We start from the raw sequence: 20,981 nt of genomic DNA, 5'->3' as shown, positions 1-20,981 counted from the left end.
TCTTTGCTGGAATCGGACTAGACTGCTTTGGGACATTGCTGGTGTGAGAAAATAGGAATCAAATGATAAAACGACATGCGTGGTTTCTGACGGCCGGGCTTGGCTTGGTCGACTGAAGACGGGGGACGACAAAGTAGGCCAGGCCAGGCTAGCGAACCAGTGAATGATATCAGATGCGTCCAGCTGGTGGCAGATTACTTAATTCTGCCATTTTATTTAGTCTTCCTGACCACCCGCTTAAAAGTCTCCCGCTTCTGCTACTGCTCTGGGCTTGCGCAGGCCTTTTTTTTATTTCTTCATCTTTTCCTATCTGCTGAACGAGACTCGAGTAACCCCAAGTGTTTTTTTTCTGCTTCTGGGCTCTACTCTGTTTTGCCCTTTTGTCTCAATATTGGTCCGTCTATCGACCCAGTTGCCGCTTCCCCCACGCCTCCGTGTCGTTGCGCCGTGTGATGTGTGCTTGATTTGCCCGCACAGCTATAGTTATATCCACGAGCCCCCTCCCCTCCTACGTAATATCCTCGCGCAGACGCATAATTTGCTTGTCGCACATTTCGCCGCCGCCGAGCACTGCAGTGTCGCCGAGAAAACGAACAGAACCACCCACGCAACCGAATCCGCACTACCTATTGCACATCGCACAAGCAGGACGCCTCTCCTCGACGTCTTGGTTACTCAGCGAGCAGCATCTAAAAACGGCAGCCACGACAACCGAATCCTCAAACCCGGCATTGCAGGTGCAACTGCCCCGTCGGCTATCCCAAACAAGCAGGAGACAGCCGAGCAAGAGAGTTGTTGCTTTGCCCCATTTGAAGCAATTGCCTCTGTGTTTTGTCTTTACTCCTAGAAGACCGACCGCACCTGCCTCTGCTTGCCTCTGCTTGCCTCTGCTTGCCTGCGCCTGCCTCTGCTTGCCTCTGCTTGCCTGCGCCTGCCTCTGTTTGCCCTGGCTCTTTCTTGTCTGGAATCTTGCCTCGCGCCTGCCTTTTGCGTCCTTGGCTCTTGCCCTACTCATTTGACAGCCCAGCCTTTACTGGTACATTGTACTTGTACTCTACCTAGACAGAAGCCTCACTTCACTTGGCTTCACTTGGCTTCGCTGTATTGGCCACCTGCGTACGGTACTGTGTGCATCTGCGCCTCTGTTACTCTCGCCGTCCCCAATCGATATTCGCTCTGTTTCGCTTTGTTTCCATCCCTTGCATATACCTTTTTTTGGCACCCCTTCCTTTTGGCTTGTTCTTTTTTCTTCCTTCCCCTCCCTTTTCTTCTCGCCATGTTCAGTCCTCCTGTGGTCAGCGGGCATGTTTTAAGTCCCACCCGATCTTCTCCCGCCACCTCGCCCGCCGCCTTGCCCGCCGCCTCATCCACCAGCCGCGGTTCTCGCCTGCGCAGCCTGTCGTATTTGAAAAACTACGCCCATCACCTGACCGGCCGTGATAGCAGCCACAGCCAGAGCCAGAGCCATACCCACAACCATAGCAACAGCAATAACCACAGCCAGAGCACCAGCAACGGCAACAGCAACAGCCACAGCCACAACAACACCGCCGCCACATCTGCCGCCACACCGACCGCCGCCACTTCTAGCGCTGCTGCAACCGGCCCAGCGTTATCGTCACACTCTTCTCCCCTAGAACCGTCGCCGTCGCTGTCGCCTTCGCCGTCGTCGTCTTCGCATCAAATTTCGCGGACCCTGAGCAACCCTCTGCACTCTGCTCCTGCGTCTGCTGTACAACAGCCTGATCTCATAGCCCGTGCTACGTCAACAGCCGCCGCTATCTCCGCCCCAGGCACCACTGCCAACACCCTCACCCGCACCGTTTCCGTGCCAACATCCTCTGGATCTCCCCTGCAAAGCGTCGTCGAGTCCGACGGTGAAAGCCCCGTTTTTGTCTCAGCAAGCCAGTCGCCCAACGCCTCGGTCGCTACCGCCCCCACCATGGACGCTATCACCGAGCCGGCTGCTGCCGCCGCCGCTGCCTCGACTCCTGATCCCGCCAACACAACCGCTGACAGCGTCACCACTGCACCCCCTGCAGCTCCCGCTTCCGAGGCCAACCCCGCTTCGCACTACTCCATCCGCCTCACTGCCTACACCGACCCCCGCTCCGTGCGCCAGTCCCTCGAGTTCTCCACCGTGCTTCGCAAGCTGCCCACCGGCAAGGAAATACTCAAGGTGGGCCGCCACAGCGAGCGCGAAAACGGCCGCGCCGTGCCCAGCAACGTGCCCAGCGCTGCACCCATTGGCTTCAAGAGCAAGGTTGTCAGCCGTCGCCACTGCGAGTTCTCGTGTGACGAGGGCAAGTGGTACATCAAGGATGTCAAGAGTTCGTCGGGTACATTTCTCAACCACGTCCGTCTCAGCTCGCCCGGCCAGGAGTCCAAGCCGTGGCGCATCAAGGATGGCGACATCATCCAGTTGGGTATTGACTTCCGCGGTGGCGAGGAGACCATGTTCCGCTGTGTCAAGATGCGCGTCGAGGTCAACCGGGGCTGGCAGAACTCTGCAAACCCCTTCAAGTGAGTCTGGTATTCTCCATGTCCGTCTGCCATCTACTAACACCGTCTTCCTGCAGCACTTCTGCCCATGAGCGCATTCGCAATCTGGCAAAGACCAACACTTCCTCCGCCAGCTCTCAAGATTGCACCATTTGCTTGAGCCGCATCGCCGTAAGAACAACCATTTCTACCCATCCACGTTTCCTTTTCCTCTGCTAACCTGGCCGTTTTTTCTTCAGCCCTGCCAAACTCTTTTCGTTGCTCCTTGCTCTCACACGTGGCATTACAAGTGCATCAAGGCCCTTATCAACGGACCATCATACCCGCTTTTTCATTGCCCCAACTGCAGAGCCACTACTGATCTCGAAGCTGAGCCTGAAGAACCAGAAGGCTGGGACGTGGCCGATGACACCCCGCCCGCTGTTGACGAAACCAATGTGGCTGACGCCACTACCGGCCCGGAACCGGTAGCACTGGGTGACCGGATAGACGGCGCCGATGATACTACTGGTCTTACATCGGAGGCTGCCACTTCTACCGACGGCGCATCTGTAGATCCTTCTGCTGCTGCTCATGCTAACGGCGATGCTACAATGGTGGTGCCTGCAGGTGCTCTACATTCGTTACATTCTCTCACCCTTGACGAGCGCCGGTTCAGAGGAGTTCAAGTAGAGGATCCCCAGCGCACAGCCGTGCCTCCCCTTACTCCGTCTGCTATACCCCCCTCTCCTTCTGCCGTGCCTCCTACTCCCTCTGCTTTCCCTCCCACCCCTGGCCCGAGAACACCATCACCCGGTAGTCAGGTTGGCCATGAGCAGCATATCCTGACGCCGCGCAACCACGCTGGTCCGTGGGTGTTTGACGGCCAGGTCTTGGATTCGCCTCAGGGCCTGACGCCGCTGACATCGGCCCTGTCAGACCCTGGCGTTGAAACAGAGATGGTGTAAGCAGAACATGGAGCCTGGCTTGCGTTGTCCATATAACATTTCCATCTCTGCTCTTATTCTGGCTTGAGCCATACGCGGTCTCGGCATTAGTCTCGGTGATGTGCTTGTATCCCGAATTGCGCCTTTGTTCTGCCACATAACCTGATATTTTCCCTTTGTCCTACGGTATCCCGTGCGGGAGCATTACATTACACTCATTCCCCCATTTTTCTGTGTCTTTATGTCTCATTTTGTATGATTTTATTTGCAGTTTTGCTTCGCCGTTCTTGTCAGCCCTTGCCAGGTGCGCAGGAGAACAACCGACGCCTGCTCTTGTCTCGACGGCGCTGGATCTAGAGTTTTGTTTGCGTGTGCTTTGTATCTTGTTTTTCTGGCGTTCGGCCAGCTCTGTCTTTTTGCTGCATTTATTCATACAATGGTTTCCGCCTCCCCCTCTGACATTTCCTCCATTTATTCTGTAGCTTTTCCTCGAGCCTCTAGCCGCTGCAAATCCTGCCGCCTTTGGTTCCGGCAGACAGGACGGATCGAGTCGCGGCTGTCAGGCCTTTATCCTGCCGATATCTTGTGCGTTGGTGTACAAAGCTGCGGCAGGCGAGGAACGCGAGACAGATTGTTTCTAGCATCCACATGTGAATATATTAATTTATGACCAAAGAAGAAAATGTCTCTCTCGGCTGCATGCAAACCAGCCGAAGCACAAGCCATAGTGACGTGAACTTGGACCTGGACGAACCGAACTGGGAGTGTCGAAAGTTTACGTGGTACAGGGGTCTGCTGGTTCTGGCTGGCTTATCACTGCATGCGGTGATTGGTGCGATAAGCCGCCTTTCTGCCCCACTATTTCCACAAGGCCCGTTTTGCCTTGGATGACCTTGGCCGCTTTGCTTCTGCGAGAATCTCGAGCCGGAGGGGCTTTCCGTTGTGATCTTGGATTTTGCTCTACCCACTCAGCGAGCTTCGTCTTGTTTTTTTTCTTTTTTGATACCTCCCCCCCTGTCTTCTTCGTTTCTTTGCCAGAGTGAGGTGGTTTTTTGTCCTGTTTCTGGTCTCTTTCCCTCGCTAAGAGTCCTGCGCACACTTTGTGTATCAACCAAGTCCTGGCTGCTTCGACGACACCGACTTTGATACACGTCCTCCGCCTGTCGCTCCCGCTCCCGGCCTCCGTTTGCGCCGGTCCGCTGCCACTGTGATCCTATCTCTGCTGCCGGTTATGCTTCGGTCTTCGCTCCGCTCGGGCCTACGCCCGTCAGCGGCTAGTCGTCTCGGCTCTACATCACCCGTCTCGACCTTGCGACGCGGCCTGGCAACGCCTTCGCCGTCTGTACGTTCCCCATTTTCCCTGCCGGATCCGTCCCTGCCCGTGCATGTCTCGCCGCTGCTAACCGCTTGCTGTTCGTCCAGGCTGCTCCGCCGTCGCTCATCACCCGCCTCCCCAACGGCCTGCGTGTTACTTCGGAGCCGGTTCCAGGACCCTTCTCAGGCATCGGCGTGTACATCGATGCCGGCTCGCGCTACGAGACGCCGGCGCTGCGCGGCGTGAGTCATATCATGGACCGCCTGGCCTTCAAGTCGACTGCGGCGCGCAGTGCCGACGAGATGCTGGCCCAGGTCGAGACGCTGGGTGGCAACATCCACTGCGCCTCGTCGCGCGAGGCCATGATGTACCAGGCCATGACCTTCAACAACGCCGTCGACGATGCTACTGCTCTGCTGGCCGAGACGGTGCGCTCACCACAGATCTCGGTCCAGGAAGTGTCTGAGCAGCTGGAGACGGCCCGCTATGAATTGCAGGAGATTTGGGCGAAGCCCGAGATGATCCTGCCCGAGCTTGTGCATACCGCTGCCTTTAAGGACAACACGCTTGGAAATCCGCTTCTGTGCCCGCGCGAGCGCCTCGACGCCATCACCCCGGCCACTATTCGGGAGTACCGCCGCCGCTTCTACACGCCCGACAGAGTTGTGCTGGCCTTTGCCGGCGTCGAGCACGACGAGGCCCTGCGTCTAGCCGAAAAGCACTTTGGCTCCATGAATGCCAACGACGTCGAGGCCGAGGCCGAGGCTACCATTCAGCAAGAATCTCAGACTGCTAGCGAGTCACAAGGCTCGTCCAACATCCTGTCAAAGCTGCCCTTCCTCAAGACCCTCTCTACCAACGCCGACTTGCCCACACCCCCACCGAGCCCCGAGCTGTTCAAGTCTGAGCTCCCGCCGCCCAAGCACGCTAACTACACCGGCGGCTTCCTCAGTCTGCCGCCGCAGCCGCCGCCGCCCAACCCCAACATGCCGACCTTTACCCACATCCACCTCGCCTTTGAGGGCCTGCCTGTGTCGTCGCCCGACATCTACGCCCTGGCCACGCTACAGTTCCTGCTCGGCGGCGGCGGGTCCTTCTCCGCCGGCGGGCCCGGCAAAGGCATGTACTCGCGGCTGTACACCCACGTGCTCAACCAGCACGCGTGGGTTGAATCGTGCGTCGCCTTCAACCACACCTACACCGACACGGGCCTGTTCGGCATCAGCGCCAGCTGCGTGCCCAACCGCACCATGCACATGCTGCAGGTCATGTGCCGCGAGCTGCGCGGCCTGACCTCGGCCACCGGCTACTCGGCCCTGACTGCGCCCGAGGTCAACCGCGCCAAGAACCAGCTGCGCAGCAGCCTGCTGATGAACCTCGAGAGCCGCATGGTCGAGCTCGAGGACCTAGGCCGCCAGGTGCAGATCCACGGTCGCAAGATCCCCGTTGCCGAAATGTGCGCCGCCATCGACCGGCTGACTGTCGACGACCTGCGCCGCGTCGCTGCCACCGTCTTCAGCGGCATGGTCAGAAACGCTGGCACGAGCTCGGGCGCGCCAACTGTCGTGCTGCAGGAGGCAGGCGAGTTCCGCTTTGGCGGCAGCAAGACTCCAACCTGGGACGAGATCCAAGACGAGATTTCGCGCTGGCAGTTGGGCAGAAGATGAGCGCGGAATCCGTGCAAGATGGTGGGAAGTGTGGGGAGGAGAGCGCGGAGATGAAGAGGATATTTCATGCATCTATCACTTGTATTGTAGAACCTCGGGCCTTGGCGCCCGCTGTACACTAGCCGTAATGACAACATTAACAGAGCCCCATATTTCCAGCCACAGCTCTGGCCACAAGACATTCAGACGAGCCAGCTGACCCAGACACCGGGGTAAGACGATAAGAGTGAGTACACCGATTAAACAGAAGAAAAAAACAAAGTTAAGATTGAAAGAAAAACGCCTCTGTCGATGCTACTCTTAATGCTATGCTGTCCAATCTAGAACCAAAAAAACCCAAGCCACACCATGCGCCAACCCACCATCACAAAACACACTGCCCCCTTTGAGTCCTAGTCTACAGCCGCGACCGCACCGCCTCCAGCCGATACTTGACGTCCTTGAGCGCCTTAGTCGTCGGCTTCCACGCATCGAACTGACGCAGGAGTACCTGCGCCTCGTCTGCCAAGCGAGTCTTGACCAGCTGCTCCTCGAGCAAGCCGCGCATGACCCACGGGAGCGTGTAAGGGTTGATCGTAGCTAGCTCGCCGCGCGGGCCGATGCGGCACGGCGTGCTAGGCGGGACGGCCGTGGTTTCTAGCGCGTTGGCTAGGGCTAGGTCGTAGACGCGCGCGTCCCAATACAGGCGCGAGTGGCCCTCGCCGCTGTACAGGCTGCCGGCGAGCGGGACGCTGAGTTCGCGGATCAGGCCGTGGTCGGAGGCGCCCAGGTTGCGCAGCTTGAGCGCGAAGCCGACCAGGTGCGCAATGAAATCGGGCGCGTGGAGGCGGCCGTCGATGAAGACTGCGCGGTAGATGTGCGGGTGCTGTGCGGGTGAGTACACGGCGCTTTCTAGTGGGACGACTTGGTCGTCAATGCTGCCGACAAATGTGATGCGCGTGCCAAATTTCAGCACAGTGTGCAATGCTTCTTCGAGCCGTTGTGAGATATCGCTCTGCGCGTTGGAGAACTCCCATAGCTCGGCACCCGAGCTCATGAGAATGCCCATGCTGGATTTGTAGTCGGGGAACGGCCCTAAGCAAACGCCGGCTACCACAAAGGTTAGTCAAAATACAAACCACTATCGGCTAATTGATCAGGGAAGCTTACCCATGGCGCAAACCCCAATGTGTGCGTTTGGCGCAATTACACCAAGATCCAGCAGTTTAGCCAGCAACATGACACCCACCGGAACGCCCTGCGAATGGCAGGAGACCAGAATCAAGTCAGCCTCCTTGAGCTGATCCAGCCAGTTCAACAACAACTTCCACAAGTTATCGACGCGTTCGCCAATCTTGCCTTCGCCTTCCAGTGCTACCTTTTCGATTGCGCAGTCGCTAAAACCATGTGAAGCTGTCCACCGCGCGATAGCTTCGGCGCCCAGGGTGGCAAAGCGCAGCGATGTGCCTGTCGGCTGGCCCACCATGGGCCGCAGATAAGCTGCGGGGAACAGTCCATGCACGCCAATGGAAATAGCATTGCGAATAGGGCGGGCCGGTGGGTCTGTCGACCTGAAGACGTGGTCGGTTGGGGCAGGCTCGTTAGAGCGCAGGATCAAATTCGTAAGCTGTGACATGATCGAGGGCTGTTCCTTTACTGTATATGTGCTTGAAAAGGCCGGCAAGAGGAGGTTTGGCGGGTCGCTCGTGGATACAGGGGCTGTGGCAGGGACAGCTGCTATATCTCCCATGGTTGAGTCTACATTAGATCCTGACGTGTTATGTCGGCGGAGGTGAGACTCTGACTGGCTCTTGAGCCCGCGGGTTGCTTCAGAGGTTGTTGTTGATTTCAATGGCGATGATGATAGAGATGCCGACACGCTCTCCGAAGCATCATGGCTACGCTTCTTGCTCTTGTTTCTCAACATCGGTAGAGGCAGAGCCTCGGCAGCAGCCTCCAGTATCAAAGCCTGACGGCTTGTCTTGGGCTTTGGATTTTTTGGCGTGTCTATTGTCAAGGCTGGCGTTGGGCTTTCTTCGGTTGTTTCGCCCAGTACAGCCAACTCGCCCTTCTGGGGCGATTCAATCTCTTTGTTAGTGTGGGTTTCGCGTGGCTGGCGAGACCAAAAGGCCCAGGTTGAACTTGTGAGCGGTTTCGAGGCGTCTTGGAGTGCTTCCGATGGCTCTAGTTCGGTGCTCTTGCACTCGGACACATCTGGCATGGGGATATCTTGCGATCTAGGTTCTGGCTGAGTTTCCTCCGGCGCTGAGCTAGGTTCTTCCTGGGCATCGATTGATGGTGCACTTTTGAACCCGCCATACCAGTATCCTAGCCATGAACTGCTGCTATACGAGTTGGATACCTCTTTTTGGACTTCTAGCGATGGTGGGGATGCATTTTCTGGCTGTTGAATCTTTGGTTGTTGGTCCTCCGGCGTGTTGTTTGCTACCACGTAGTTCTGTGGCGCAACTTCTACAGCCACATCCTGGGCTGCTGTGTTGAGACTTTCAGTTGGGGCTGGCCGTAAAAGCCAACTCAGCCAGCCCGATGGCGGTTCGGGAAACTGAGCTATGGGATCGTCCGGTGACACGTCCGTTGTCGGCTTGAACGATTCGGATATTGAGTCCTTATCTCGGTGTTGCTGCTTGGTGGTTGTGTCTGGTGGAGCGGGAGCTGTGGTTTGTGCTGGAGTTGTAGATCCCAAAGGTACAAGCTTCGGTCTGATATCCGGTGAAGCGGGCTGTGTTGCAGTTGGCGACTGGGAAGCCTTTGGGGCTGTTTTTGATGTCTCTGCCATCTGGCTGCCGGGTTTCATGGCAGAAGTATTCTGAGCAGAGCCTGACTGCGCTCGCGACGATGCGGGACTGCCACTTTGTTGAACCTCGGTATTTCTTGCAGTCTGTGTTGTCTCGGCGTAGGGCGTCTCGGCATGGGACTCGCTGGCGTTGATACTCTGAATGCTTGCCACACGCTTTATGACAGCATCTAGTCTGGTCCGGTTGGACGTGGATGAAGACGCCGGAGACTGAAAAGTGTCGCCGTGGATGGTTTCGCAGGCCACCTGGGTTGAGGCTGCCGATTTGCGCGGCCACGAGCCGTACCAGCTGGGGCGCTTAGCCACCTGCAAGGAAAAGTCAGAGTCAGCAGTTATTGATTACACGATGCACAACGCTGCGATGCGCCGGTATAAGCGCTACAGTGTCTGCGTTCTTTTGGCCATGTTTACACCCCTCCACGGCCGTGCAATGGAAGCACCTACTCGCCGCGACAGCGTATCGGCCGGCCCCGGGGCCGTCATAGAGCTGATGCTGCTGGTCTCAGCCCCATCACCGCCCGCTTCTTTTTTGTCGCGATGTCTTTGTGAGCGGCTAGGTTGCGGTTTTGCCTGGGGCCGATCGGCCTTGGATGGCGATCCTTTGGCCATGATTGTGGATAGCGACAATGACGCAACAGGGTTTGATACAGCAGCAGGGTTAGAATGCAATGGCGACGACAACGATGATGACGATTTTCTAGGACACCTGCGCTTTCTTGGAGGCGTCATAACAACAGAATGATGGAGCAAAACGAGAGAGAGAGAGTAAGAAAGGGCTGCTAGAAAACGAAGAGCTCAAAAAGGGTTTCAAGGTCCGAGTCAATAAAGTTGTCGTTCATGACATTCCAGATAGCGCGGTCGCCTATATTCTAGGGGCTACACGCCCTGTTAGTGTCTCAAAGGGCAGTGAAGATAGTTCTGCCAATAGCACGTCTTTGTTGAGCACGCACGATATGGGTGGTAGGGTTATCAGGGTCCAAGGCGGCTAATCACCGGCAAATGCACTCTTATCTTATCGCCCGGCCCCAGAAAAAAAAGTTTTGGATTCTTGCCTTTGCGAGCATCTCCAGAAGCCTCTCGGCAGCATCTCGAAGCCACACGTTAACCTCAACACCGCCTCGTCCTTTTTTCTCCCCTTCGATAATCCCACAAAACCTGCTTTGTAGTGTCGGGTCGAATGCCGGTTGTTCAAAGCGCTTGCTGGTCTTCTGAATCGACACTGCTTTTCTTTATAATCTAATCCTCTCGCTCGCCATGAGCGCCCTCAAGCGCAAAGAGGCGCCTGGTGCTGGTGCCAACCCTCCGGCCAAGTCTGCAAAGACGTCCAAATCCCCTCAGAACAAGAAGCGCACCAATGCTGCTGCTGCCTCAGCAGTGGCGTCAACGGCTGCCGGCAAGAAGGCCAACGCCTTCAAGAACAAGGCCAACGAGGTCGCTGCCGCCCCGGCCAAGTCTATCCTCAGCTCCCTGCGCGAGGAAGAGCCGCTGTTTCCCCGTGGTGGCGGCAGTGTCCTGACGCCGCTGGAGCAAAAGAGAATCGGTCTCGAGGCCAAGGCTGATGCGCTGGCAGAAGACGAGCTGCTCGAGACTGGGTCTAAGAAGGCTGCGCCGAAGAAGACCCGCGGCTCCAAAAAGACCAAGGGTGACTTCAAACTGCAAAAGGATGAGAACGCCGTCAAGGTCGAAGCCCTGAACTTCAAGGTATGTAAAGAGAAAAGAGGGAGGCATGGGCGTGGCTCGGGAGCAACCGCGCCGCTGTCAATGTCTAGCTCAAGCCCTGAATCGCCGCTAGTTGCAATGCTAACAGTCCTTGTCCCCCTCCATAGAAAGTCGTCAAGGGCAGTCTCATTCTCGGCCAAATCACCGAGGTCAAGCCTCTGTCACTCACCATTGATCTGCCCAACAACCTCACAGGAAGCGTTTCCATCACATACGTGTCCGACTCCCTAACACAGAGACTACAAGCTGCCGCCGATGCATCTGACGACGAAAACGACGGTGAAGACCAAGAAAACGACGACGCCTCGGCTGCCAACGTGGACCTGCAGCAGCTGTTCACCATTGGTCAGTATGTCCGCGCCGCTGTTCTCTCCACCAATGACGGCGCTGGCAAGGCGCGCCGCCACATCGACCTCTCCCTCAGACCGTCCGACTGCAACGCTGGCTTGACCAAGGACGATCTGGTCGCCAACTCCATGGTCATGGCGTCCATAATCAGTCTCGAAGAGAAGGGTTGCGTCATGGATCTCGGCATTGATGGCCAGGACGTCCGTGGCTTCCTTCCTCGCAAAGAGCTGGACAAGACCATCCCTGAAGAACGCCTGCAGCCTGGCGCGGTATTCTTCTGCCAAGTCGCTGGCAAGAGCGGCAAGGTCGCCCAGCTGACCACTCAGATCGCCAAGATTTCCTCAATCAAGAACATGCCCCACGAAGCTACCACCATCAACACTTTCATTCCCGGTACTGTTGTCGATCTACTGGTGGGTGGCATCACATGGGGTGGTTTGTACGGAAAGATTCTTGGATCACTGGATGCTACTGCCGACCTCATCCACTCGGGCGTCGGACCGCTGTCAGCTAGCTTAGAGGACAAGTACAAAATCGGATCCAAGGTCAAGGCGCGAGTTATCTGCAGCTTTGCCTCGGCCACCGCGCAAAAGGTCGGTGTTTCGCTGCTGCCGCACATTCTGTCGCTCGAGTGCAAGAAGATTGGCGGCGCCGTGCCTACCAAGACACTGCCGATATCTTCCTTTGTAAACGAGGCTACTGTTAAGCATGTTGAGACCGAGATGGGTCTGTTCATGGACGTCGGCCGGGCTGGTTTCCGTGGCTTTTCCCACATCTCTGCCATTTCAGACGAAAAGATTGACGCGCTCTTTGAGAGCAGCGGCGCCTACCAGAAGGATTCCAAGCACAAGGCCCGTATTACTGGATACAACGCTGTCGACGGCATGTTCCAGCTGTCGCTACAGCCTAGTGTTCTGTCTCGCCAATACTTGCGTATGGAGGATGTTCCCATTGGCGCTATTGTTAACTGCACTGTTGAGAGCGTACCTATTGGTCCTGACGGCGTTACTGGTGTTGTGGCCAAGGTTGGCCCCGGTATTGTTGGTTTCATCACTGTCAAGCACCTGGCTGATGTCGAGCTGCAGAACCCCGAGAAGAAGTTCCGCACCGGCGTGTCGCTCAAGGCCCGTGTGTTGTCGCTGGATCTCGAAACCCGCAAGCTCAAGCTGACCCTCAAGAAGACCCTCGTCAACTCCGATGCCCCCGTCGTGTCTACCTTTGAGCAGGCCTCTGTCGGCATGCGCATCCCTGGAACTATCACTAAGCTCTTGCCCCGCGGTGCCTTCATCCACTTCTATGGCAACCTGCGTGGCTTCCTGCCCGTGTCGCAAATGTCTGAGGCGCTGATCAAGGACCCTAGCGAGCACTTCCGTGTTGGCCAGGTTGTCAGCGTGCACATTTTGGACGTCGATCCGGAGAAGCGCCGCCTCGTTGTTTCCTGCCGTGATCCGTCAGCCTTTGGCGTTGAGAAGCAGACCGCGCTCAAGAACCTCAAGATTGGCGACAGCGTCAGTGGTAAGGTCATGGAAAAGGCCGAGGACATGGTTGTTTTGGAGCTGGCTGAGTCTGGCCTCAAGGCTTTCCTGCCCATGGGCCACCTGACTGACAAGAGTGGTTCCAAGAACCGCGCGCTGCTGAAGAAGCTGCATGTCGGCCAGTCCATCTCGAACTTGACTGTGCTGGAGAAGCACGAGCACCGCCGCGCCATTACCCTTACCCAGAAGCCTAGCCTCGTCAAGGCTGCCCAGGAGGGCAAGCTGGTTCACGATGTGGCTGATATCAAGGTTGGCAACACCCTGGCTGGCTTCGTTGGCCACATTACGGCTACGGCTGTCTTTGTGCACTTTGCCGGCAAGGCCTCTGCCCTGCTGCCCAAGTCTCGCATGCCAGCTGACATCCGTGAGGAGCCCAACTTTGGCTTCGAGTCACTGCAGTCGGTGGCTGTTGAGGTGGTTGCTGCCAACATCGAGCAAGGCCGCCCCGTCGTCATCATTGCCGGTACCAAGACCGAGCAGAAGTCCAAGACCGATGCTAACCTCCAGATGCCCACCTTTGACGGCATCAAGGGCGAGTTTGGCTTCGGCACTGTGTTGACCGCCAAGATCACTGCTGTCAAGGCCACCCAGGCTAATGTCCAGATTGTCGAGTCTCCCGAACTCCAGGGCCGTATTGACGTTTCACAGCTTTATGATGCCGTTTCCGATATTGCCAATGTCAAGGCCCCGCTTGCCCACCTCAAGAAGGGCGATACCATCCCCGTGCGTGTGCTCGGTGTGCATGATGCCCGCAACCACAGCTACCTCCCCATCTCGCACCGCTATAAGGCCCACCAGGTCCTAGAGCTGACTGCCCGGCCCTCGGACATGGCTGCCGAGAAGCCGCAGCCGCTCACCTTCAGCCAAGTCAAGCCTGGCACCAAGCACCTGGCCTTCATCAACAACTGCGACAAGCACGGCGTCTGGGTCAGTCTGGCGCCCAATGTTGGTGGCCGTATTGCTGCCATCGACCTCAGTGACGACATGACGCTGCTGTGCAACATCCGCGCCAACTTCCCCGTCGGTATGGCGCTGATGGTCAATGTGGCTGGCATTGATGCCGAGCGCAAGCTATTGACGCTCTCTGTTCGCTCTGAAGCCGAGCGCAAGCAAATCACTTGGAAGTCGCTGCAGATTGGCGCTGTGCTGCCTGGCCGTGTGACCAAGGTCACTGATCGCCAGGTGCTAGTCAAGCTGAGCGAGGAAGTCTCTGGCCCCATCCACCTACCTGATTTGCACGACGATTTCGACCAGGCACGCCCGCATAGCTTCAAGAAGAACGACCTTATCCGCGTGTGTGTGGCCGATGTTGACGTGTCCAACAAGCGTGTGCGCCTGTCCGCGCGTGCGTCGCGCATCATCAGCTCGACTGCTACTGTTGTCGACCGTGAAATCAGCAAGTTTGATCAGCTTATCACCAGCGACATTGTGCGTGGTTTCATCAAGACTGTGGCTGACGGTGGTCTCTTTGTTCTGCTGGGCGGCAACGTCACCGCGCGCGTCAAGATCAGCAACCTGTCAGACAAGTACGTCAAGGACTGGAAGGCGGCCTACCAGGTAGACCAGCTGATACGCGGCCGTGTTGTTTCAGTCGATGCTGCAGCCCAGCGCATTGAGCTGAGTCTGAAGGAGACAGTGCTGTCGTCCAACTATGTCCCGGCCAAGTCGTGGCATGACCTGAAGAAGGGCATGGTGATGGCTGGCCATGTGCGCAAGGTCGAGGAGTACGGTGCTTTTGTTGAGCTGGAGAATGCCGATCGCGTTCGTGGTCTGTGCCATCGCAGCGAGATGGCCGAACAGGCTGTGGCTGATGCCCGAAAGCTGTACAACGAGGGTGACCGTGTCAAGGTCAAGATTTTGAGCTTGGATTTGGACAAAAAGCGCATCAACTTCGGCATGAAGGCTTCGTACTTTGAGGATGACGAGTCTGATGTTGAGATGGGCGGTGTCTCCTTGGAGACTGAGGACCAGGACGAGGAGGACGATGATGAGATGGAGGAGGGTGATGAAGATGAGGAGGAGGATGAGGAGGAGGAAGAAGACGAGGGAGATGATAGCGAGGATGAGAATTATGCCATCCAGGCACAAGGCGCCAAGAAGTACGACTGGGCTGCCGACCCCTTTGCGCAGTCCGACTCCGACTCCGATTCTGATGCCGGTGTCCCCACCACAAAGGCCGCCAAGAAGAAGAAGAACGGCATCCAGGTTGACAAGACTGCATCCCTCGACGTTAACGGCCCCAAGTCTACTGCCGACTACGAGAAACTTCTTCTGGAGAGCCCCGACGATGCCGATCTCTGGCTCGAGTACATGGCGCTGCCGCTGCAGCTTGGCGACGTGAGCAAGGCGCGCGAAATCGCCGAGCGCGCCATCAAGACCGTCAACGTGCGCGAGGAGACAGCCAAGATGAACATCTGGCTGGGCTACATCAACTTGGAGGCCGAATTCGGCACCAAGGACCGTCTCGACGCCGTCTTCCAGCGCGCCTGCCAGTACAACGACGAGCAGGAGATGCACGCGCGCGTGGCCTCGGTCTACATCCAGACGCAGCGCTACGACCAGGCCGAGAGCGTGTTCGAGGCCATGGCCAAGAAGTTTGGCTCCGTGTCGCCCGACATGTGGACCAACTACGCGCACTTCCTGCACGCGACGCTCGGCCGGCCCGACAAGGCGCGTGCGCTGCTCAGCCGTGCGCTGCAGGCGCTCAAGGACACCCGCGCCCACCTGCCGCTGACCGTCAAGTTCGCGGCGCTCGAGTTCCGCTCACCGCACGGCGACGCCGAGCGCGGCCGCACCTTCTTCGCCGGCATCCTCGACAGCTACCCTAAAAAGGGCGACCTGTGGAGCCAGCTGCTCGATCTGGAGCTGGCGCACGCCGTGGCTGTTGCAGACAAGGGCGAGAAGGCCGATGTGCAGGCTATCCGCGACCTGTTTGAGCGCCGCACCAGAGCTAAGGGCCTGAAGCCGGTGCCGGCGCAAAAGTGGTTTGAGCGCTGGGCTGATTGGGAGGCGAGAACAGACGCCAAGGGCAGAGACAAGGTGATGGCAAAGGCCAAGGCGTGGGTTTTGGCGTACAAGGCGAAGCAGGCGAGCAAGAAGGAGGCCGAGGATGTAGAGATGGAGAACTGAGCGAGGGCATGCCACAAGAACGGAGGGGGGGGGGAATGAAGGCTCTATTGTAATGAGGGCAAAAGTCTGTCTTTGATGTTTTCCTTTTTTATTTCTCATGTTTGCTTTGCATTGTTTAGGTTATTTCGGGATACGGCGTCTTCAAAATGCTTGCTACTTTACACTACCAAACCGTGCGAACTCTGTGTGTCATGTGAAGATTAATATCTGGTGGCTTTTATCCTTGCTGCTTTATTCTTGATTCATTTGTATTTGTTGGTTTTTACTTGCTTCAAGAATGTCTGTCAGAAATTGGGGAAGTAGTCAGCTACTCATGGTATCAAACATTCTGGGTTCTAGATTCATCACGATAAGTTCCATTGTTGTTGTAACTAACTATTCGTGTAACTAGGAGCATTAGTGGCTGTGGCGGCCAACCAGGGTAGCATGAGCTCTAGTTAGGGCTGAGCTAGGTTACATCTATGCCAGGGCTGTTCCAGGTATAAAGGATAATCTGGCGGATTTCCCATTTTGAGATGGTTTATGAACAAATGTAGTTGGCCCAAACAATACTGTAGACCATCTCCCTCCACGCCATTTTCCGCCTTCTTTCGTTCTCCTGTTCTCTCGCTTTCTTGAATTCGCTGTAAAAAAACACTCCTATTCCGTTCTATTCATACATGTGCTGGCACATCTTGATTTCAACCAACCTCAAGTCGTGCCTTGGGGCTTTACTCCTAGCAACCGCCAGCGTCACCAGAAGTCTCCTTCCGGGCGGCATTACTCTTGAGAATCAGGTGGTTTCCTAGCTTAACTACCCATGATTCTTTGCGCAGCTCAGCCTGTTGGACATGGCGCCATGCCTTGGCCAGGGTGGTGAAGGCCTGACTACCAGGGCCAAGCTCTCGGCGCCATTTGTCGTCAGCCCAGATCCGGTATACGATCTGGTTAGCCCAGCGATCTTTAAGAGGGACAGCCTGCTCGGGGCGCGAGACAGGATTGCTGTAGCGGCCAAGTAGCTGTTGCTTGGGGCGCTTCGAGACTTTGTGACTCGCAGCGATACGTGTGTTTTTGGGTACAGCTTTAGGAGAAGGACGACTAGGCACAGCAGGGGCAGAAGTAGCTCTTTCACCACCGGCTGCAATAACAGCAAGGGGTTTAAGAACAACTTGAGTAGCAGTATCAGAAGTGGTCAGCTTCTCGGAAGTATCAACGTTGTCCGAAGCAGGGGCGGGATCTTCAGGGGCAGCAGAAGGCTCCCAAGAAGAGGCAGGAATACCCTCGCGTTTAACCATGTTTCTACAGGAGACGCAAAGTTAATAGTCGCAGAGGCAAGATGGCAGTCAAGAACTGTTGGCTGACTTACGCGGAAGTGTCTGTGTGTAAACTTAAAATAGGATAGGGAAGAAGCGCTCTTCTCTTGCTTGCGAAAGCGAAGTGTAATTGATAGGAGAAGGAAGAGCAAACTACAGCGTTGAGTATTCATTGTCAGTCCGAACAGTCCGGCGACGCCGATTCTAACTCACTGTAAGAGTATACCTACCAAGTAACTAGATGAAATAGCGATGGTTAACGATAATGTTTGGGTAGAATGCTCAAGGAATAAAGATACTTCGCCAACACGACGCAGAAGTCTATGCCTTATACATCTCACCAACAGAACACAACTGCCCAAGCCAGATTCGGTTCTGGGGCAGGAAGCTTAGATACACCAGTGTGAATACCGGCTTGTGGCGTATCAGGATATATGCGTAGTGGATAAGGGCAAGCGCTGGAGAAGAAGAAGAAACGGCGATATCGTGATAACAGGAAGACGCTAGAAGCTAAAATCACAAAATAAACCAAAATGTGAGAGATGGGTAAGTTTCTTTGTTTTGCTGCCACGAGTGCTTGTCCGAGTCGCGGTGCTTGTTGACGCTTCCGTCCTGTGTACCGCGCCCTCGGCAGTTGCTCTGGACGGCGCTACGGGTAGTCCCGTAGCCTGCCATGTGAAAAGTGACAACTACATGGACATTCAGATGAATAATCCAGCTCTGGCCGACGCCGGCAGAACTGCTGCTGCTGCCGCACTGTGCCTTCTTAGACTGTTATGCGGATGATTCCGGCCTAAGCGGCACTTCGTCTCCTTCATGACTGCCGCAGTAATCTCCCTCTAGCTCTCAGGCTTTTGCACTAGCTCATCCGCAGCAGTCTAAGAGTCAGTTATGTCAACAGCACTCGTGTGGGGTCTGCATAATTCGTGTTTTTTTGCTCGATGGCTCACTCCGAACTCAGCAGGCCTTCTAATCTCTAAGGCTCTTCCCTCGCTTTATCTCCCTCTTCTTTGTCGACCATATCCTCAATACGGCTCTAATTCTCGCTGTCTATATTTCCCCAGGTTGCCCCCCCCCCCCCCCCCCCCCCAACTCTGGTCGTCCATTTCGGACCACAACACAACTGAAGTCCGAAGTGGGGCCTTGTGTCTCCGGCTTTTCTTTTTCAGAGTTGCCGTCAGGATGGAAGGCCTTGACTCGACTTGACTTGACTGTATTGACCGTCTACCAAAATCACCAAGATTAAACGACGCTGGATTGGCTCCTGTGTGTTCGGAATGGCGTACCATCCCCAAGTCCCGAAGAACCAGTGGTCCACACTCCGCTATGAGGATGGAAGGCCCGTTACTTGGTCTGATTTGATATTATTCTTTTACGTCTATCTACATCCGTTACTTGAGCTCCTTTATATACTCTCATACCGTATTATCTCACAACAAGAAATTTCAACAGGCTTCGATGGCGCAGTGGTAGCGCAGTGGTCTCATATTCATGAGGAGTCTGATTTCGAATCGTCCGCAATGTAAAATGCCATCCAAAGGTCGTGAGTTCGACCCTCACTCGGAGCATCTCTTTTTATTAATGCCGTTGACAAACGGCGACAGTCCGGCATCCCGGAGCCGGATGTGCCGATTTCTGCCTTTTTTTTTCAAGCGGCCCAGCGCCGGAATTGGAAAAACAAATCTCTGACGCTCTCCAGCCAACAGGTGGCAGCCTCCCACAGGGCTCGCCCATCTCCCCAATCTTGTTCATGCTGTTCATGTCGCCGCTGTTCAAGATGCCACTCCCCTGCACTCTCCGTGGGTACGCTGACGATGGTTGCCTAGTCAACTCAGACTCGCCCCTCGAAGGCAACTGCTCGGTTCTCTCCCGCTCTCTGGAGCTCGTTGACAGCTGGTGCACGGACAACGGCATGGCGCTCGACCTGACGAAGTCCGAACTACTTCACGTGACGCGCAAGCGTCATGGACAAAACCCAAGCCTGCGACTCCCCGACGGCTCTACGCTGGAGGCGGTCAGCCCTCGCGGGACCCTGCGCTGGCTTGGCGTGCGCTGGTCACGAAACCTCTCCTTCGTGCCACACATCCGAGACGTGGCACAGAGGACGGCACCGGCCATTCGCGGCATCCAGATTCTGTCCGGGTGCTGGAAAGGCGCCCCGATCAAGGGCGCCCTCACGGCGGTCCGCGCATGCGTGGTTGCCAAGCTGTCTTACGCTGCGGCCACATGGTGGCGCCCAACCCCGCCCAACGCCCCGCTGAGCCGCGGGTTACTGGGGGCCTCAAGCCTCCTCGACCGCACCGTCCGCAGAGGCCTCCGCGCCGCCCTGCCGCTATATTGCACCACACCCTGTGCAATATACAACCTCACATCGGGCTTCCCTCCTATGCGCTATGCGCTGGACAACCTCCTTGGGTCGGCTGCTCTCAGAGTCGCGCTGGCCCCGCCAAACCACCCCCTCGGCTCCATAAGGCCAATGTGGGGCATACTGGGTGAGCTCAGGAGTATGCTCCCATACGGGCTGTCCACGAGCTTCCCGCCGCCGTGCAAGGGCAAGCTACCTTCGACCCGGGCCCCGATCCGGGGTGACAAAGAGGCTGCCGCTGCAGCACACCTCGCTCTGGTCCGCTCCTCCCCCCCCCTCAGACCTGTGGCTATACACAGACGGCTCGAAGCTGAGTCCGAACAGGGTTGGCGCCGGCTGGGTAATTATCCAGGGGGGACAGGTCCTGCTCTCGGGAAACCGCCCGGTCCCTTTCCGCGCCGAGGTGCACGACGCCGAAGTGCTGGCCATCGCCGAGGCCATAACCGCCGTCGACCTGCGGGACAAACCGCGGTGCCGCAAAGTCTGGATCTGTTCAGACAACATGGCAGCGGTGAACAGACTCACGTCCCGGGACGTCAATCCCGGAACCTCCGAGGAACACCTTCGGAGAGCCCAAACAATTTGCGCGGACTGGTTACGTCCCGACGCCAACCATCCGCGGCCAAGACCGTGGCCAGATGGAGCCATTGAGGTGGAAGCGATCTGGGTTCCAGGCCACTCCGATGTCGTGGGCAATGAGCTCGCCGACAGACAAGCCAGGTGGGGTGCAGACATAATCACCACAAGGACTGGCATGTCACTCTCCTGGGCACGCAGTGAATTCCGCGCCCGGGTCACTACCGCATTTCGCGCCTGGTGGGAGGCAGAGGGTCGCAACTCCAGACCTCACCTGCGCCGCCCGGTGCAGGCCCCGAAGAAGGCTTGGACAAGTCTCCTTGACGAGACCGATCGCAACCTCGCCCGCGCGGTGCTGACAGCTTTGTCAGGACACGGCGACTTTGCGGCCTATCACCGCCGTTTCGAGCACGAGGACGCCGTGCTCTCCTGTCCCCTCTGCGGAGCCGACACGAGCCCGGAGCACATCTGGGTTTGCCACCACAACCCACAGCGGGTGTCCAGCAGCTTCTTTCAGAAGTTGATCGGTACCAAGCGCGGAGCCTGCTGGCTGGCCGCCAAAGCAGCCAAAGCCCCCACGGCCCTGTTGGCTCACCGCCGCATGAGGCCGGACACGCGGGCGCAAGACGCGGCCCCTCCCGCGCTCCCTCTGCCACCTGGAGACGGCGTACCCTCGGGGTCTCCCCCTTAGCGCGTTTGCGCTGCCATCACCTCCTTTTTCCTACTTGTTTCTCTCTTTATTTGTACTTCCCTTTGTTGTTTCCTTTGTATTTGTTTTTATGTTATGCCTGCATCAGCGGCGAGGCCAGGACT

General features: G+C 56.8%; 6 protein-coding genes across 6 annotated transcripts; 4 read left to right on the top strand and 2 right to left on the bottom strand.

Moving 5' to 3' along the window:
* Positions 1 to 1,276: 1,276 nt before the first annotated feature.
* Positions 1,277 to 3,449, top strand: BROUX77_006492 (uncharacterized protein; the record flags this gene model as incomplete). Its single annotated transcript, XM_073751482.1, has 3 exons — positions 1,277 to 2,523; positions 2,580 to 2,673; positions 2,742 to 3,449. The coding sequence occupies 3 exons, from the start codon at positions 1,277 to 1,279 to the stop codon at positions 3,447 to 3,449; spliced, it is 2,049 nt and encodes a 682-aa protein (XP_073603561.1).
* Positions 3,450 to 4,659: 1,210 nt separating this feature from the next.
* Positions 4,660 to 6,410, top strand: BROUX77_006491 (uncharacterized protein; the record flags this gene model as incomplete). The annotated part of the gene is made up of 2 exons (XM_073751481.1): positions 4,660 to 4,770; positions 4,851 to 6,410. 2 exons carry the CDS (start codon positions 4,660 to 4,662, stop codon positions 6,408 to 6,410), a joined length of 1,671 nt encoding a protein of 556 aa, XP_073603560.1.
* Positions 6,411 to 6,807: 397 nt separating this feature from the next.
* BROUX77_006490 (uncharacterized protein) lies at positions 6,808 to 9,813 on the bottom strand (the record flags this gene model as incomplete). The annotated part of the gene is made up of 3 exons (XM_073751480.1): positions 6,808 to 7,499; positions 7,560 to 9,510; positions 9,649 to 9,813. 3 exons carry the CDS (start codon positions 9,811 to 9,813, stop codon positions 6,808 to 6,810), a joined length of 2,808 nt encoding a protein of 935 aa, XP_073603559.1.
* A 645-nt stretch (positions 9,814 to 10,458) lies between these two features.
* Positions 10,459 to 15,935, top strand: BROUX77_006489 (uncharacterized protein; the record flags this gene model as incomplete). The annotated part of the gene is made up of 2 exons (XM_073751479.1): positions 10,459 to 10,905; positions 11,031 to 15,935. The coding sequence occupies 2 exons, from the start codon at positions 10,459 to 10,461 to the stop codon at positions 15,933 to 15,935; spliced, it is 5,352 nt and encodes a 1,783-aa protein (XP_073603558.1).
* A 716-nt stretch (positions 15,936 to 16,651) lies between these two features.
* On the bottom strand, positions 16,652 to 17,209 carry BROUX77_006488 (uncharacterized protein; the record flags this gene model as incomplete). Its single annotated transcript, XM_073751478.1, has 1 exon — positions 16,652 to 17,209. One exon carries the CDS (start codon positions 17,207 to 17,209, stop codon positions 16,652 to 16,654), a length of 558 nt encoding a protein of 185 aa, XP_073603557.1.
* A 1,768-nt stretch (positions 17,210 to 18,977) lies between these two features.
* On the top strand, positions 18,978 to 20,859 carry BROUX77_006487 (uncharacterized protein; the record flags this gene model as incomplete). The annotated part of the gene is made up of 2 exons (XM_073751477.1): positions 18,978 to 19,812; positions 19,874 to 20,859. 2 exons carry the CDS (start codon positions 18,978 to 18,980, stop codon positions 20,857 to 20,859), a joined length of 1,821 nt encoding a protein of 606 aa, XP_073603556.1.
* Positions 20,860 to 20,981: the final 122 nt, after the last annotated feature.

The sequence above is a fragment of the Berkeleyomyces rouxiae genome (genome assembly GCF_048999995.1).
Source record: "Berkeleyomyces rouxiae strain 22BRR77 chromosome Unknown BrBRR77_ptg000008l, whole genome shotgun sequence".
Taxonomy (NCBI): Eukaryota; Fungi; Ascomycota; class Sordariomycetes; order Microascales; family Ceratocystidaceae; genus Berkeleyomyces; species Berkeleyomyces rouxiae.
This window is presented reverse-complemented; position numbering and strand designations above follow the sequence as displayed.